The sequence below is a fragment of the Poecile atricapillus genome, chromosome 1 (genome assembly GCF_030490865.1).
Source record: "Poecile atricapillus isolate bPoeAtr1 chromosome 1, bPoeAtr1.hap1, whole genome shotgun sequence".
In the NCBI taxonomy this organism is placed as follows: domain Eukaryota; kingdom Metazoa; phylum Chordata; class Aves; order Passeriformes; family Paridae; genus Poecile; species Poecile atricapillus.
In genome coordinates, this window is record NC_081249.1 from 67,614,131 (window position 1) to 67,632,820 (window position 18,690).

General features: G+C 43.6%; 1 protein-coding gene across 7 annotated transcripts in view; it reads left to right on the forward strand.

Annotated features, from left to right (window-relative positions):
* The window catches only part of STARD13 (StAR related lipid transfer domain containing 13), a 287,017-nt gene extending 276,611 nt beyond the window's left edge, over positions 1-10,406 (forward strand). For all 7 annotated transcript variants that reach the window (XM_058862448.1, XM_058862457.1, XM_058862467.1 and 4 more), the window contains 6 exons: positions 22-229; positions 1,120-1,234; positions 1,973-2,194; positions 4,126-4,343; positions 7,446-7,622; positions 7,978-10,406. In XM_058862448.1, coding sequence (XP_058718431.1) covers positions 22-229; positions 1,120-1,234; positions 1,973-2,194; positions 4,126-4,343; positions 7,446-7,622; positions 7,978-8,095 — 1,058 coding nt within the window. In that variant the 3' untranslated portion in view covers positions 8,096-10,406. The remainder of the gene's footprint in view (positions 1-21; positions 230-1,119; positions 1,235-1,972; positions 2,195-4,125; positions 4,344-7,445; positions 7,623-7,977) is intronic.
* The last annotated feature ends 8,284 nt before the right edge of the window (positions 10,407-18,690 follow it).

Below are 18,690 nucleotides of genomic sequence, written 5' to 3' on the forward strand. Positions count from 1 at the left end.
ACGTGACTTGCTCCTTCCCAGATGTCCCCAAGGAGCAGCGGCTGCAGGCGGTGCAGGCGGCCATCATGCTCATGGCCGACGAGAACAGGGAGGTTCTGCAGACTCTGCTCTGCTTCCTCAGCGACGTCACCTCCGTGGAGGAAAATCAGATGACCCCCATGAACATCGCTGTTTGTCTGGCCCCTTCCCTCTTCCATCTCAATATAGTGAAGAAAGAAAGCTCACCAAGGTATGTTTCTTGTCAGCATTATAAATAGTCACATCCTGAATACGGAATGATGCTACCAGTGGTATGCAGGACAATATTTTCCAAACCATCTGCTTTCCAGCACACATTAAACAGGGCATGGCTTGAGTAAGAGGGGAAAACCCCTGCTGCAGAGCCAGAAGCACACTTGTTTTCACAAGCCCAGCAGGCATTTCTGGTTGTCTGTTGTGAATATGTGGTGCCTGCTTTCCATGTGGAATTTTCAATGGGGCACTAGTGAGTTTTACATGAGTAATGTTGACTTCTGTAAAGGAAAATGGGTTGATTTTGCTCTGGTTGAAGTCAAAGATTAACCATGTTTTAAAGGATTTTGATATGTAGATTTTCAATGTGTGTTTTTTTTCACTTTCAATTTACTGTCTACATTCTGCCATTTGGGAAACAGGGTTTATTTCAGGCCACATTAAAATTGTAATGTGGTGAGTGTAGACTAAACAGGGCATAGCCCAGCTAAACATTAGTGGTCCCTCTTGACTTTTTTCCCTCCCATCTGGTTCAGAATACACTGAGATTCTTGGTCAAGTACATGTATAACCCGCATCTGAGCAAGGGCTTTAAGCAGTAGCAATGTAAACCACTTTACATCATGTCTGTTAAAAATCCGTTTCAAAATGTACAACACGTCATGCAGGACATGCATAACCTTTCCTGCTTTTACCTTTGGCTGAACAATATTTTAGGTAAACATTTTTCCTTTAAAAAAGGCCTGGGAGTTTGAACAGTCATGGTGATAAATAGAAACTAAAAAAGGTAGGGGGGTTTCCTCTCTGATGCTGGGGGGATCCTGCTGCTTTTTGCTTTCATTTTAAAAATATTCAGCTCTTTACCTGGGATACTGAATTCAATTACAGAGTAATACAGAAAAAATATGCAACAGGGAAGCCAGATCAGAAGGACCTCAGTGAAAACCTGGCAGCTACTCAGGGACTTGCTCACATGATAATGGAATGCAGCAAACTTTTTGAGGTGAGTGAGAGACTCAAACAGCATTATTCATGGCCACATAATGCAGCACCCTTTGAAGTATTTATGTTTATGCTTATATTTTCTTTCTTGTGTTAGCTCAAAGATTGGTGCCTCACTTATTTGTAAACTTGCTTCATCCAAAGTTTATTTATTTCATTTCTTTATGGCGGTTCCTTTTAAGTATTCAAAAATGCAGGGTAATTATTCTGTGACAGTTTTCAACCCAAACCACTGGATTAGGAAATTTTAGTCTAATTCAAATCAAAATCTGTTAGTGTAAAATTTTATTACAATGCTTTTAAGGCCTCAATTAAAACTTATTAATCTTAAAAATAATTGCTTATACACTTTATTTCTGTGTGTCGTGCAATAAAGTAAAAATCATGTAGAGAGCTGCAGTCATTCCTGCAGCTGGCAGAGAGCAAATGCTCATATCTTCTTTCCCCAGAAGCACAAGGCAATATTTCTCAGGGCTAAAGGAGTAACAGTGGTGTATTGACATCCATTTGATCAGTCTAACATGGTTCTGCATGAGTAGTGCTGTTCTGAGCCATAGGCTGTTTCATTAGACTACTTTGATGTTTCATCTTGCATAAAGACAGAAATTGCTGTGCATTTTACAGATCATAGGTTTGTGCAATTGGACGCTGAATGGTCCATCAGCCTAGAAACACATTGTCTTAAGGAAAAGTTCTCAGCAGATTTTTTTCCCTGTTTTCCCTCCCTTCTGTGGCACAGGTCCCACACGAGATGATCACCCAGTCCCGAAACTCCTATGTTGATGCAGAAGTGCATTCTCCTACCCTGGACGAGCTTGGGAAACAAGTGGATGAGGAAGGAGGGAACTATCAGACGTACCTGGAAACTCTCATGCAGAATCTCCAGAAAGAAGCAAAAGAGAAATTCAAAGGATGGGTCACATGTTCCAGTGTAGAGAACACAGAACTTGCCTACAAAAAGGTAATTTGAGGAGACATGAAAGAAGTAGTAAAGAAATCAAAGCAAAATGCATCTCAGCTATGGGGCACCCTGGCATGTTGCATGGCAAAACTCACACCCTTCTTTCTGGAAAAGCACCCTTTTTTTATTTATTATTTTTAAAAAGATTACTAAAAGCAGTTAAAAATGTAATATCATAGTGATTCAAGTATGAGATTCCAGAAAAAGGCACACAAAGCAAACTGGGGTCTCCAAAATACATCAAGATACAGCAAACAACACAACCAGAGAGTGAGCTGAGATGTTAAACAACAGAGAACATTACCTGGGCAATACCATCTTTGACTGGGGGACATGAAAAGTTTCTGACCAGTTCTTGATGTTTGCTAGCAGTTTGGAGAACACAGCTAGAACACAGGTAATTAAAAAACTTCTTCAGGCTCTCCTATGTTTTTTTAAGCAGGCCAGTTTTATCCCTGGTCCTTTTGTCCTTTTTTCATGTGGATTTTTGATACTGCAGCTTTTATTAAAATTTTTGAATTTGTTTTAGGCTCCATCACTTCTTCAGGGAAAGCCAGATCACTGCAGTGAGGCAGAGGGTGTTGCAGGGTCCCTGCAGAGAGTGGAGTTCAGGGCTGCTCGAAATGCAATAGCAAAGCCTAGGTCTCCAAACCAGAAGCAGCTAGCAAGAGGAGGGGATGGATTAGGGGTGGGTGACACTAATTAGGCAGGAGAAGGAATGTGAGATCTGGGAGGAATGTGAGATCTGGATGGTGAGGGGGCAGGAGGCAGCATTACCCCAGCATGGGAAAGTGCAACCCCTCTGTCAGGGCAAAGAAATTGCAGTTACTGTGGTTTGTAGCCAGCTTCTGTGAGTGACCTCTCCAGGGAGCTACAGTGGGAGGTTGGGGACAGACTAACAGGGCCAGGTGGGAGCAGGATGTGGGAGAAGGGAGAGAGGGAATAGAGGCCTATAGAGCCTGTGGTCAAGGACCTGTGAGACTACAGAGGGGATTGGGAGCCTGGGGCTACAGGGCAGGGGAAGTGGGGAACTGAAAGCTTTGGGGAGAAAGAATTACAACAACATGAAATAATTTAAGGTGGGAGGTATGGAAGGTGGGTTTCTGGGGAACCAATCCTGGATGTGTGGGATGTACTGGTGGCTTCTGAAGTTCTCACATTTGTATACGGGAACGGTAGGGTAGGGGAGGGTTAGAAAAGCAGGGTTTGCAAGATCCAGTGATTACAGTTAACTTGTTTACTACCTGAAATGGGACCCCTAGAACCATACAGAAAAGCTGTATGTGTGCAATCTAGAATATTCACCTTGTGCATAGCCCAGCACTTTCACTCCCCTTACTGCAAACTGTGGAGGTGTTTCAAGAAACAGATCTGTGAGCAAGGAGTTAGCAATCAGTCTGTGCTCTTTGAAAGGAGTTTCCCAATACCTCCCTTGCAGCTATTTTGAGGAGCAAACATCTGTGCTCCTGACATATAACTGAATCAATTCTGCTCCCCCAGAATTAAGCAGGAGAGTTAATGGACCCTCAGTCCCAGGTAGTGTAAAAGATTGCCTAAGGTAGTTGCTTTATTTCAGCCCAGGGTCTCAGTCTCTCATCTCTGTTTACTTCTGCAGACACATATTTGTCATTACACTTAGGATGTTTGGACTTGGAAAAGTGTCTGTCACACCAGAAGTAATGCAGAACCTCACTGGCACTATGGGAGCTAGTCCAGATATATTGTGTTGTGAGAACAGAAAAATGAATCATTTCAGATTTCCATCCAGGACCAGTAGAGCAGCTGCAATAGCAATAATAGTAATGATTAGCAGGGAAATATGAATGCTCTTAATCTGAAGTCAGACACACACATTGAGATTTTGTCCTCAGTTATCATCTGGTGGACATAGGCATATAAGTTATCGGGGTTTGTGTTCTTGGTCACTCCAGGTTGGAGATGGGAACCCACTAAGGCTTTGGAAAGCCTCAGTTGAAGTTGAAGCTCCCCCATCAGTTGTCCTGAACCGAGTGCTGAGAGAACGCCACCTCTGGGATGAGGACTTCTTGCAGTGGAAGGTGGTGGAGAGCCTGGACAAGCAGACAGAAGTTTACCAGTATGTGCTGAACAGCATGGCTCCTCACCCTGTCCGAGACTTTGTTGTTCTCAGGTAAGCTCAGGGCAGTTCTCTGGTACCTTTGCCTCCTGCAGCACATAAAGGAAGATCTGGACTTATCTCAGCCTTCACATCTGTGTAATTGCTCTCCAGGAACACTACTTCTGGGCAGCAGTGTTGATTTCTCAAACTGAATTAGTCATACACCTAGAGCATGCTGACCTTTTCTCTGATGTAATTTGAGTAGCACATACTCCTGAGGCCATAAATATAATTTCTTCCTCAGAACAGATGTCTGATAATAGCTGCTCTTCTCTCTTAGCTTTGTTTGTTGTCAAAACAGTGCAAATAGAACCCAATTGTTTTTTACGCTGCTTTTGCTGTTCTCTGGGGAATGTTTGATGTTTAAGAGCCAAATGTTTAGAAGAGAAGAAAGTGGTGCTTTCAAGCTAAGGCTGTTATACAGGGTCTATATAACTTATTATCTTAAATTTTCAGTTGATACCTTTGTAAATGAAGAAATGCTGATCCATAAAAATCCTAGTGTGGAAATTAACTGGAAGAGGCAGTAGATTTGTATTCTCTCTTCCAAGGGATGACTTCTCTCAAATAAATGTATAGCTGTGTATCAATATTCCACATTCAATCCCAGTTCTGCCATTGTCTATCTGCCTGCACAGAACTGTCAAAAAAAAAACCCTCTTATGCACCTTCTGCCTTTGAAATCCTGGCCTTTGCTTGCTAGGAGCTATTGTGGAGCTGCTGACATATTTCACTTACAGGGTCAGTCCTACAGTTATTTATTTCAGGATGATTTTGAGCATTCCCATTTTTGGTCCCTGCTTTCTTTGATTGAAATGATGTGCCAGAGAAATACAAAGCAGTTTTGACAAAGGAAGTAGTCCAGGGAGTCAGAATTGTATTAAAGGGAATGAAGATTGAAGGAAAAAGATGACCCAAATAAAATATAATTATGAAAGTACATCCCTTTTATGAACCTTAGTAGTCTCTTAAAGGATGACAACATGCAGATATTGTTGGTATAAGGGAAGAATTATTGGAACTCCTAGGGGAAGATTTAAAAAATGTTTTCTGTAACCAATGCTCCCATTACTCTGTTTCCTTTGCCTTCCCATGGTATACTGGGCTAAATTAACTATTTTATAATCAAATATATGTTATATATTTTATATAATTATGTATCCATCATTATTTTATAAATAATCTTTTTATATAATGTCATTAGCTTTAACCAGTGATACATTTGGCCCTCTGCATGGCACCGAGAAGATCATCTGTGAGCGGCGGGGAGGTTTTGATGACCGTAATTTGGTCCTCTCATTTGCCACTTAGTTCACTATTAGGTTTCGTGGTGGTTTATGTTCTTTAAAGACCTGCTGTGCAGTCACATCAGTTAAAGGAAAATCCTGCTATCGAGTTCTCATTCTTTTCACTAACCCAGGCAGAATGACCCCCAAGGACTGAAATACATATCATAAAAATGAATCCTGGTGGGTTCTTAAGGGCTGAAAACAGCCATCAGGCAGATCTGTCAGATTCTGTTGTTTATCTCTTTTGATTGATATCATTAAGTCTAGAGCAAGGTTAGCCAGCAATACCACAGTTGATTTGATACCTTATGATTGGTGGGAAGTGAACAGTGAAATTATAATACACCTCTAGGGACCTGAATAAATATATTTTAACAGATGGCAATTTTCTCCTTCTCAGTCAAACTTTGGGCTGTGAAAGGATCAACTTAGTTGTTCCCTTTTTTTCCAATGTGACAGTCATAACAAGGGGATTAGGCTCCCTAGAGAAGACTCTGGTGGTAAGAGGAGAAGGGAAATGTTTCATATGCCTGGGATACGACACAGCTCTCAGCTGCCCTGCACAGGCATCACTTTTATTAAAGAATCCACAAGTGCTTAATGTTCATTAAGTATGACAGCATTTTGGCAAGTTAGGTGCCATGCTTGATTTTACTACTGTAAGGCATTTAAAGAACTACTGAAACTGGCGTAAATCCATATGACTGGGAACAGGAGACATAAGTCTTCTGAAATCTCTGGGATAGGGAACTTTCCACTTCCCAAATGGCCCAGGTAGTGCTGGGTAGTTACCAAAATGATGTGGGAACATCTAAAAACTGTGTGAGCGCTTGCAGGAGGTGGTTCAGCATTTCTCTTACTGGATCTCAGCTGTGATTTCCTTCTCCCACGTGTTTCATCTGCCAAGATAGCTCATCAATTTTATTAATGCCCAGGCACAGTAAAACCTTCTGGTCAGTATCTTTCTGCAGTGTCTTGAATAACAGCTCAGTTTCATGTAAGAAAAATGTATAATGTTAAAATTATCTGCTGAAGTCCAAACTTGAACAGTCCTTGAAAGCAGCTTACCTGCTAAAATATGATACTTCCCAAGGAAGCATAATCCCTGGCTCAGACAATCCACAGCAAGATGATGCATGTTGCACAGCACAGTGGGAATTTCTCATTTCTTCCCACAGCATAGGAAAGAGCACAGACCTATCCTCTGAGATTCAGTGCAGATGAGAAAGATTTGAGACACAAGGGTATATAAAGAATGCTTACAGAACAACAAAAAAATTTTAAGTATTGAAGTCTAGGTATCTTGAACTTGGTGGAAAACTTCTCCATGTAAGAGAGGTCAGAAACTTGGGAGAGAAAATAAATGAAAGGACTTTTTTTTTTTTTCATTTAGAAACCCTTGAAACATATTCTGGGTACCAGTGAGAATTTCTGCTGTTCTAAACTGCACTTCTTGTTCTGTAAGACTGCATGGATGCAATGCCCAGTTTCAGCTTTTGCCAGATGGCTTACCCTTGGTCTTTCTCCTTTCCAAAACTTTTGTCTTACTGCAAAAGGCTCTAGAATGCTAATGGTTACAGAACATTCCTGTAGAGAAGCAAAACTTCTCCACCTGGAGCCACACATGTGGGTTGCCATTCCACACCACGCTCAGACTACCAGCTGGGGAGCGTGAAACTCCGCCAGGGACTCCTAGGACAGTCCACTGGCATTGCAGGCAACAAGGACAGGCAGACAAGCAAACTGTAACTTTAATTCTGATTCTTACTCATGTGCCCAAAAGTTTCATTGCTGATGTGATTCTGTCTTGCATCCATTCCTGCAGGACATGGCGAACGGATTTGCCCAAGGGGATGTGCATGCTGGTTGCCATCTCCGTGGAGCACGAAGAGGCTCCTCTCATGGGAGCTGTGCGAGCCATCGTAATGGACTCCCAGTACCTGATAGAGCCCTGCGGCTCAGGAAAAGCCAGGCTGACCCACATCTGCAGGATTGACCTAAAGTAAGTGTCCCACCTGCACCACGTAATGTCCATTCAGCAGGACAAAACCCTCAAGCTCAGGGAGGAGAGATGTTGGGAACAGAGGGCATGGTTAGGGTAGCTTTGCTGCTTTGGAGTTTTCCTGCAGTGTTTTCTCCGCTCAGTGCCTACCAATGTTAGGATGTGATCTTAGAAATAGAATCTGCTTATTTGATTACTGCAAGGGAGAACTTCAGAGTACACTTAAAAAGACAAGTATTTGAATCTCCACCACCACCATGAGCAGTGCAGAGCAAGAAGCATGGCAAGCACGTTTCTATGGGGCATGTTTCTTGAGTATTTGAGTTTCTCAATAATTCTCTTTTCATTTCTTTAGAGGACATTCCCCAGAGTGGTACAACAAAGGTTTTGGACATCTGTGTGCAGCAGAAGTTGCCAGGATCAGAAACTCATTTCAACCTCTGATTGCTGAGGGACCAGAAACAAAAATCTGAGGAAGTGTTCCTGGGAGCATGTGAGCGTAAATCAGGGTCTGTCAGGGAACAGGAATACTGAAAGCAAAGGTCTTATTTAAACTGCAGAAATCTGACCAGCCCTGGATCTATACAAAACTGAAAAAGGAATTTTATAGGAAAGTTCTTTTATTCTGGAGAATTCACCTTCCCCCCTCCCCCCCATCCACTCTGTATTAATTTTGATTATTGAACTAAACATTTCTTCAGAGAGCTTTTATTACTTTAAAAACAGATTATTGCCATTGCTTGTATGTTACATAACTCTGGTATTTAAAGGCTTCTAAGAAGCATATTTTAATTGTAAATAAATAATGTACAGTATGTATATATTTATCTATATTCTATCTATATATATGTATATGTATAAATTAATTATTTTGTATATAACTCAGTGCAAATCACTTGCATCAGTTGGACCTTAAGTGGATCTGTCACTTGTTTCTTAGTGTGTCACTCCTACATAAGCTGTGTGTGCGGTTATCACAGGGCTACCAGGTATAATTCGTGTGATAACAAACACCTGTTCTCAAATATGGTTTGTGTTTGTGTGTGCTATGAGAAGGTACCTAGAAATAGATGTAGGAAGAATTACAGGAACTAAGGAAGAAGAAGGTTACAGTGCATTTAAAAATAATGAGGAAGGACTCAGTCTCACCAAATAAAATACATGGAGATGCATCTGAGACAGACGCTGTGGAGGGCATTTATGTTCAGCTGCAGAACTGTGACTTTTAGTAGAAGGTGTTGAACACTTACCTGTTGCCTTAATGACTGCTGTCTGTCAGTAGAGAACCTCACTGTGTGCAGTGCTCCAGGTAACTGCTCATCTTCAGACAGCCTGAGGTAATGCTGTGTGTCCTGAGATGGCTGAACCCAGACTGGTAACTTATTAAGCTGTAAATTAATTCTTTTTTGTAAGCATTTTGTCTAGGTTCTGAGTGTTTCTGTGTTCTTTCCTTCTCCCGTAGAGATGGCTAATCCAAAGCAGGTTTTCCACATCCAGTGGACACAAAGACATGCAGATGAACACCATGCCTTTTAATACTCTTACTATACAAATAACTATGCTTTTTTAAAATTTTAAACACATCCTGGAGATTTAAAAGACTAAATAAATGCTATTCTTGGAAAGATTGCTTTTATAGTAACAGCAAGTATTTTCATCTTATATTGCACTGATCTGCATGATCCCACCTCTCTAGGCATTGGTGGGAGCAGGATTAGGACTATGTGGAGTAGGAGCCATTTAAGCCTATTATATAATTTAATTTTCAGGGACCTATTATTTTGCTAATGGAAGAATGCTTTAAAAGTAATAATAATAATTTGTCGACATTGCCTTTGAGGCAGAGTTCTATTTTGTTTTTAACTAACCTAAGACCAAAATGTTATTACATCTATGACTCAGTAAGAATGTACAAGCCTGTTAATACTGTTCTTCATTAATCGCATTTGTTCGCTTAGACTTTATTTATTGCTGCATAAACCAGAGGAGTCACTCACAGCCAGTGTTTCAGCTCAGTCCTTCCAACAAAATCCAGAAAGATTAATATGAGGTCGATTAAGCAGGATGCATTTCCTATGTAAAGTACAGCTTTGTGCCCTGACTCAGTGAATGAGGAAGTCTCTTCAAGGCCAAAGCTCTGAACATTCCCCAGGTGTGGGACTGTGTTTGCTGACAGCTGCTAGAGCATGACCCCACGTGCCATCCTGCACACACGTGGGGGCTGTGCTGGCAGGGGACAGCCCTGTGAGCTGAGGAAGCAGACCTGTGGGAGTTCAGGGTGGACAGGGTGACCCAAGGTGACCCACAGTGCTCCAGCATTTCCTTGTGAAGGAGCAGGACTCAAAAAAACTCACTGTCCTCTTCCCCATGAGCTGTGTCACTCATGTTTTTTTGTGCAAGACCCAGGATCAGGGATGTTGGCTGCCTGGGAGCTCCTGCCTCGAGTTCATGGCCAACAATAGTTGCAATGTGCAGCTGTCACAAGCTTTAAGTCTGCAGACAGGGGAGCACTCACAGGGCCCTTACATGGCCATAGTGGGGTCTGGCAGTCACAGGCTGGCTGCAGGGCACCACCACTGCCCAGGCTCAGCCTTCCCAGGAGCAAACAGTGCCTCCCTAGCTGGGAATGCCATTCCAGGAAGCACCACCTCCTCCCAGACGCCTGTGGTCATGGCAGCAGATTTCATGCCGGCTGTTTTCCAAAACATGAGCAATTAGAGTACTTCTGCTACATTAGTTTACATAAATAAATATAACAGTGCCACAGCATTAACAGGCACACAATTTCTAGCCCTGGGAATGGCAGTGTCTGGCAATAAATAATGACTTAAGGAAAAGAAGGGAAAACCTGGGCAGTTTTATCCTGTCTCACAAGTCATTGCTCAGCTAGAAGAGGCCCTGTACCACCTGCCACCCTTAGCAAGGTAGGGTTGTTGTCCTGCCCTTGCAGAAGCTCTGTCACGAGCTTCTGGCATCTCCAAGCCATTTATTGTTGAAATAAGATTTCTTCAAAATGCACATTATGCCATGTCTACCATTCAGTTACCGCAGTATTTTGTATTGTTACATTGATACATTATGATAATTGCATTTTTAAATGTTATATTCATATCAATACCTCATATTTTTACCTCATCTGTTGGTATCAGTCATTAGTTGTAAATAAGTAATTTCAGAGTTGAATAAATTTGCATACACTAAAGAATTGTGTTTCTTCGTGCTCTTTTTTCATCCATTGGCTAAAGAAATGCTGCATTTAAACCCTTGATTTCTTTATTGCAATCTGCTATACACTAAACTGTTCTGGTGTGGGACTTCAGTAAGGACTGCAGGCCCAAAATTATATTGTTGTCCATTATACTTAGCCTGTAGTATCCTTATGTATACATGACCTTCATGGCAAAGATTGTTTTCCAAATTCAGCCATGTTTCTGCATCTAGATTCTTGTCAATAATTTAGGTCTAGGTTCACAGAGTGACTGGAGCTGGGAGGGTGAGTGCTGGGTTCACATGGACATCAGCCTTCTCAAATCCATCAAGCCATTGCAAAAGAGTAAAAGGTGCAGTGGCATGATAGTGATTGGTTTTTGTCTTAGACATTCTGCAGATGGATTAAATGTTCCTTTGGATGGGTGTTGTGGTATAACCCCAGCTGGCAACTAAGTGCCACTCTCTATCCCACCACCTGGAGGGATAGGGAAAATAATCAGAAAAAGGTAAAACCTATGAGTTGAGATAAGAAAAGTTTCATAATTGAAATAAAGCAAAATCATTATTGTTGTTGTTACTAATAAATATTGTTATTATTGCTATTATTAATAACAACAACAAGGGAATAAAAAAGAGAAGAATAAAACCCAAGAAACTCAAATGATGCACAATACAGTTGCTCACCACCCACAGACTGATGTCCAGCCCATTCCTGAGCAGCAACTGTCCCCCCAGACAACTCCCCCAGTTTATATACTGGTCATGATGTTCTATGGTATGGAATATCCCTTTGGCCAGTTTGGGTCAGCTGTCCTGGCCATGCTCCTTCCCAGATTCTTGTGCAGCTCCTCACTGGCAGAGCATGGGAAACTGAGAAGTCCTTGACCTAGGGTGAGAGCTACTTAAGAACAACCACCAAAACATCACTGCGTTACCAACATTATTCCCATACTGAATCCAAAGCACAGCACTGTACCAGCCTTTAAAAATAAAATTAATTATGTTGCAGCTGTAAGCAGGTCATGTGCCTATGTCCCTCCAACTCTCTCTTGACTTGCTGAAAGAAGCAGAGGCTCAGAAAACAGGGTGCTGAGCAGAGTCAGCTGTGAGAGATCACCTAGGAGGGGATAAACCTTTATGTCCCACCATTCAGAGAAAGCTCTGTATTAAAATTTGGATTGAAAGAAACCAATTTTTTCCAATTGTCTGCCATGGCAGAGATGATCAGCTGTGGAAGTCCTTCCTTTCTTGCAAAAAAAATACTGTATGTCATGCACTCCCATTCTCATTTCTCCCTCACACCCACCTGCAGCAATGTCAAGGCAGTGAGGTTGTGTTAACCCTAAAACACTGGTATTTCAGCTCCTGGTATGCACAGATTTTATAGTGTTGAATTCTTGGACACCCATCCTCTCTACAACACCTTGCAGGAGTCACCAGCAGGGAAATCCCTCTGCTTGATGCATATACACTGCAGAATCAGTATCACTCTCAGAGGATTTTGGCAGGCCTAAGAGGCGCTGCTCTCCGGTAGTCTTGTCTCTCTTAGACAAGAGAACAGGCTGAGCACCCTGAGATAACTGTGAGGTAAAAATATCAGAATAAATATCCACAAGAGTGCTGAAGCCTGCCAATCAGATAGGAGAGGATGAAAATCACATCCTGCTGCTCCAGCTCAGTCATGATGTGAAAATGCTGGGGAGCGAACACAGACCTTGCCTGATGGAAAGCAGCATGACCCACTCACAATGCCATGGGACTTCAGTATGATCATGTCATGATGAACATCATGATAGCACATCTCCTTGCCAGATGTGTGTCAGCCACAGCTGCACACAGGCTTCATTTGGATGGGTGCTAGGCCAGGCAGACTTGTTACAACGCAGTTACACATCAGGGTGTGACAGGACCAGGAACACAGGGCATCAAGCCGCAGATTCATAACAAGGTAGGTGTTCGGATTTTCCTAAAATGTACGTTTCAAATTGTGACCCTCAATATCCTCAATTGCCACTCAGCAATACAATGTAGAAAGCCAACAAGTCCCCCAGAGCAGAACCCACTGTGCAACTGCAGACTGCCCTGCTTCATTGTGCAAGACTGCTCAGCAAACACAAGGACGTGTGGAACTCAAGGGCAAACACAGGCCAGAGCAGTGGGTCCGGGTTAATGGATAAACGACAATGTCACAACACTGCAGAGGTCTGTTTGCCTGTCCCACATAGGCTGATGTTGGGGAGGTCTCACACACTTGAGATACCCTCCCTAACCCCACAGCAGGTCCCAGATACCAGAGCCTCTTGCCTCTGATAAAGGTCAGCATCTCTTGCAGAAAAAAATAACCTGGACACTTAGCTCCTTCCAGTCCTTCAACTCTGAAACAAGGATCTCTATCCCAAAACCTTAATACTGACCTCCCACAGGTAGTTATTTTCCACTGCCAGTCCTTGAGCCCAGCATGCCCTCTGTCTCACTCAGTCCCTACATGCCTGCCTGCAGGCTGGGCTCCAGCCTGCACCTGCTAACCCAGCCCAGACTGCACAGGAGGACACAGCCTTTAGGGCAGGGTGACCATGGCCAGGTGGTCAGTGGTCCCAGCTCCAGCTGCAACAAGGGAGTCAGGCATGGCCAGCCTGCCAGAGTTTGAGTACAAAATGTCCTGTGTCCCACAATGAGGACAAAACTCCAGGGTGAGGAGAGATCATTTCTGCTTCTCTTCAGGAAGGCCAGAGCACTGAAACAACCATAAGCCTCAGTCCCATTGCAATGACAAGCTGGGGGTTTTGATCCTCTCCCAGGAATCCCACAAGATGGAGAGGCATTGAACTGTTCTCTGCCTTGTGCAGAGACTTCAACCAGAGACAGCAGTGTGCAGGTCCTTAGCAGCAGTTTGCAAGGGGACAGGATGAGTTCCTGGCTGTGCAGGTGCTTCAACAAGAGAATACCTGGTTTTGCTGTAAGAGCAGTTGCATGGAGCTCTGCTGGCAGCCAGCTACAGGATTGCAGCTTATTTCTTAATCAAAATGCTCAATTCTGCAAATAACATAAGGGAAATGCAGCTTAAAACTACAGATTCTGCTCTATCTCCTGCTCATTGCAGCTCCAAGATAGACACATGGTCACAAACACAGAGCCAGCACTTACTGCAGTGAGGATTTGCAACAGCTTGCGATTTATAGGAGCAAATTAGCCGCAGGGCCATCTGTCCGTCCCCAGACCACTGGCCTGCTCCTTGCCGATCCTTGAGAGGATGTGTATCAAATTACTTACTCTTTTTGTTGTTTTGTTTTTAATTAAATAAACGTGGGAACCACAGGTGGTGGAGCAGAGGACAGCAACCCTCTCAGCAGCAGCACCTGCAGGCCAGCAGTGCCCCACCACATGCGTGGGACTGAGGGCAGCCTGACCCCCAGACCCACCCAGGGTCTGCCAGCCCACGTGGCCACCCCACTGTTCCCTACTAATACCAGGCTTGCTCTTCGTGGCAGTAGGACATGAAGTACCACAGCTGGTCTGGCTTGACAAAAAACAGCGAGTCCTTCTTCTGCACTCAGAGTCTTTCAGTTTAGAGATTTACCATGGGGGTAGTCCAAAGCAGGAAGTTTTTATCAACTCAAAAAACGCATCCCTGTGCCTCACTGCTGGCCAAGCAGCAGGAGAAAGGAGCCCACCATGGCCAAAGTGTAGAGCACTCTGGGTTCATGGCTACTCTGGTATTTTGCCTAGTGTTCTGTGGTGCCCAGCAGGACAGGAACTCATAGTTCATAGGACATTGGACCTATGAAGAGGAAGTACAGGATTTTAACTTTTTATCCTGGCTTTCTCTTTCCCTGAAGAGTCATGTCCCATTTCTCCCAGCCCAGAGAGGAGGAATCACACAAGTGCCTTAGCCAGGCTCCCAGAACTGGGCTCAACCCCATCTGTTGCTTTGCAAAAGAGACCAAAAAAAAAATTGTTTAGGGAAAACTTCCCATTGTTCAGTGGCTGGGACCCCCAGCGAGCAATAGGGCAGCTGGTCAGGAAGGACAAACTTTGCTGCTGCAGATGCATTGATGCAGTATTGGCAGCAATGCCCACTTGCAGGGCACACCAACAGCTCCCTCTGTGGCCATGGGACACCCAGAACACTTCACAGCCAGTTTTTGTCCCTCTTTCCTGTTTCCTACAAGCCAGCCTGCCCACTAGCAGAGCATGGATGCTCATTTTTACCAACAGGGAACCCATGTACCTCATCGTGGAGAGAGCCGCCACCTGTGTTTTAATTACATCCCCTTCCCAAACACTGAAGCATCCCTCACACACAAGCACCACCTTGGATGGGGCTCACTGCCTGGCCATGCTGATGTCCAGCCTTTTTAACCTATGGCTGTCCTCTTGTCCTTCTCTCCACAGCCAAGGAGATGCCAAGACACTTGTAAAGTGCTGGGCAGTGACATTCATCACACTGCTGAAACCACCAGGACAGCAATGGAAAAGTTTGTGGTTATTATCAATACAAATAAAAATAAAGGTTGCAAATGATGAAAAATTAAAAGGGTATCACTGGGTTAAGCAAAAATGTTACAATATGGCCTCCTTAGCCTCCCAATACGTTTTGCCTTGGGCAACCTTTTCCAGCAATGGCTGGTATTTATCAGCAAAAAGATACAGTTATTGCATTTGGGTTTTTCAAATAATTGAGTAATTTAATCTTTTAAGTGCCTCTGAGATCACTTGCTGTAATTAAAGACAGAAGATGAATGACTGAAGTACAAGAGCATTGGAGGACTTTAAAAATGAACATGTCCTTGACTGCATCTCCTGTTCATTTATGTAACGATGATCCCACATTAATATGACTAAACAGATAAAAGGAGAAAATAATAAGACCTTGGTTGCATTATTTTTCTTCCAGCCCAATAATAATATATCATCAGCCAGAGGAATGTGCCCATGAATACCAAGCAGGAGCAAGCACGTGTGCCAAGAGCAGGACCCCGCCGCCTCCTGCTGTGAGGTGCAAGGAAAGGCAATATCCGCTCATGGATCCCGTAGCAATGTGGCAGATAAATGAGTTACAAATGGCTATAAAATTCACAAACTTGCATCAGAAGTGGACTTAAAAGCTCAGCAAGCGCTGGAGAGGCAGCTGCAACACTGGCAGTTTCCTTTATGAGCACTTATTTTCTTAGCTTTTGGAAATAAGATCCATCTAATCCTGGTGGAGAGGGGGAGGCAGAAGGGCTGATACCAAGTGAAAACTATCAACAAAAAATCTGTAAGGCCTGTAAACAGTATTTTGCCTTCTAAGAAATCTATACGCCTTGACATACCTCGGTCATACCTTCATATTCAGCTCCCCACTATAAACACATAGCCCAAGTGTTTATAAATAAGTGCCTGAAGGGGGAAGAAGGGGTGATGAGAGAGCTGGAGCTCGCTCTGCTCCATCCTTCACGCAGCACCAAGTGCCAGGGCCACGCATCTCCCAGACTGGAGAAGCAGCAGCCTTGCACCCCTCAAGTCATCCTCCAGGCTGCCCAGAGAGGCTGCAGCCTGCTGGGAAGCCCTCCTCACCCTCTTGCTCCCCTCCCTTTCCTGGCAAGGCACCTGACGGCCTCCAGCTCAACTGCACCATTGCCAGACTACAAAACTTTGTCACCTCGTAAAACTTTACAGTGCAGGTAGTTTATACCATTACACCTCTTGAACTGAACATCAGCCAATTCAGAGTTTCCTCTGGCGGGAGGAAAACCAGATTTCTTGGGTCAGGTGCTGTGTTTGTGCAGCCCTGCTGGTTTAGAGAGCTGCTGAGGGCCTTTTACAGAGCCCTGAATGCAGAAGGCAGCGATGCACTGGCCAGCTCAGTGCTGAGAGCCAAACCACGGTTTCAGCCTAGATCTCACCAGGACATGCTTTTCCTCCAGGCCCCAGGACATGTCCCGCTTGGGAGGTGTTGCTCCAGCTTGGAAATGCACCTCCTAAGGCACAGCCCCAGGGGAAGATCTGGTTTGGAAGCTCCTGAGAACCAAGCAGGTGGGACTGAGAAGTCACTACCAAGGTGCTCTCCTCCCCTGCAAGGAATGGTGCCATGAAAAACATCAGGGAGAAGTCCATCATACATCCCAGATTACAGGGGAATGTTAAAACTCACCCTTCCCCATGAAAAAAAAAAACCAACAACAAAACCAAAAACCCCCAAATACTTAGAGCTTTGTGTTTTACTCTTAAGTAAAGAAGAAACGATTTCCACTAATAGAAAAGAACTAAAGTTGAAACTAATCCCACTGGCTGTGAATTTGCAGCATTTAGAAAACATCACTGCTGTAATTCCCACTGCTTTGCTTAGTGTCGGAGACTGACCACCCCTCCTGCACCTCAGATTCCCATGGGTCTCCTACAATTTGGGCCACATTTGGATGACCTCAGGAGAGCTGGGATCAGATAATGAGGCTTCACCATGTTGTGAGTAATTCTTGTGACAAAAAGATGGCTTTTGACAGTTAAATTCCTCATGTAGGAGGTGTTTCATTGAAAGAGGTATATCACTGAGGGACAAATATGGGAAATACAGGGAAAAAAAATATTTTTTAACAAAGAATATTCCAAGTCCCATGGTCCATCCCCACTGAAGTGGGCTGTTCACTCTGCCCCCAGGATGAGAAGCCTGGACTTGTGCTTGTGCTTTTCTGCCTTGCTTCATTAGTATTTTCCCTGGCTTCTCTCTGCCTCACTGGTGCTTTTGCTACTCCCTGAGAAACACAGAAAGCATCACAAAATAATAGCCAGCGAAATGTTAGCACCCACAAGCATCCTGGTTGCAGGCCGCTGTTATTTCAACTTTCTGATTTCTTAAAAATCTTAATTTTTCTCAGAACTGCCTGACAGTGGTGTTTCTGTTCAACACGTGAAGCAAAGTAAAAGGCTCTGATACACTGGGCCCTGACAGTTTCTTCTCACCTCATTATTCCTTTTTTCCAATCTCTTATAAAGGGTGGGCTTTACAAGAAGGGTGGGCTTAACAAGCCAGCCCCAGCCATAGCCTTGAGGGGGCTGAGGAGGGACGGTTTGGCAATTCATGAGTGGCACATCAAAGACAGGAAGAGCTTTCCCTTTTCTTTTCCATTCCTCTTTTTCTTGGCTTTGCTTGAGCAAAGAAGGAACAGGATTGAACTTTCCTTGCCTAAGCTAAAGCCTGGCACCTAGAATTGACTTCTTCACCCTGAATAAGGGAATTTTCACCTCAGTGGTCTCTGCAAGCAGAATGAACAGATCGAGTTTTCTAAGTGACATGAAAGCAACACATACAATGCAAGGAGAAAAGGGCAAGATGTGTGTTTAAACATGCTGAGACTTGTATGGTCCCCATTCTGTTCACTGGGTTTGTCCTGTTCTGCTCCCACTTCCCTTAATCTTGACATTTATTTTCCTTAGGATGTTTAACAACGATGCCGCAAACAGACTGCTTAGTGCCGAACTATGCTGACAAAATCCCTGAGGCCTGGGAGTAACTCTACTGGAATAGAAGAGTTTTCAGATTTACTGCAGTGTTACTGTGGAATAAACTATTGCAGCAAAGCACTCTTAAATTGGTACGGTTACTTCCACAGACTTTCTAAATAGTCACTTTAAAAAATAAATGAAAAAAAAAAATCTCTCAAATAACAAAAACCCTCCAAACTCATAGGTCTGTTGGAAAAACATCTGTTTAGCCACAGGCCCCAGAAATCTCCAACAAAAGTTAGTTATTTCTGTGTCACTGGAAAAACAAACAGCAACACAAACTCCTTGCAGAGTTATCACAATAGCCTCTCCTGAGATACTCTGTATTTCATGCTGCAGGCAAAGAAACTGGACAGATTAAACAGTAAGATCTCGT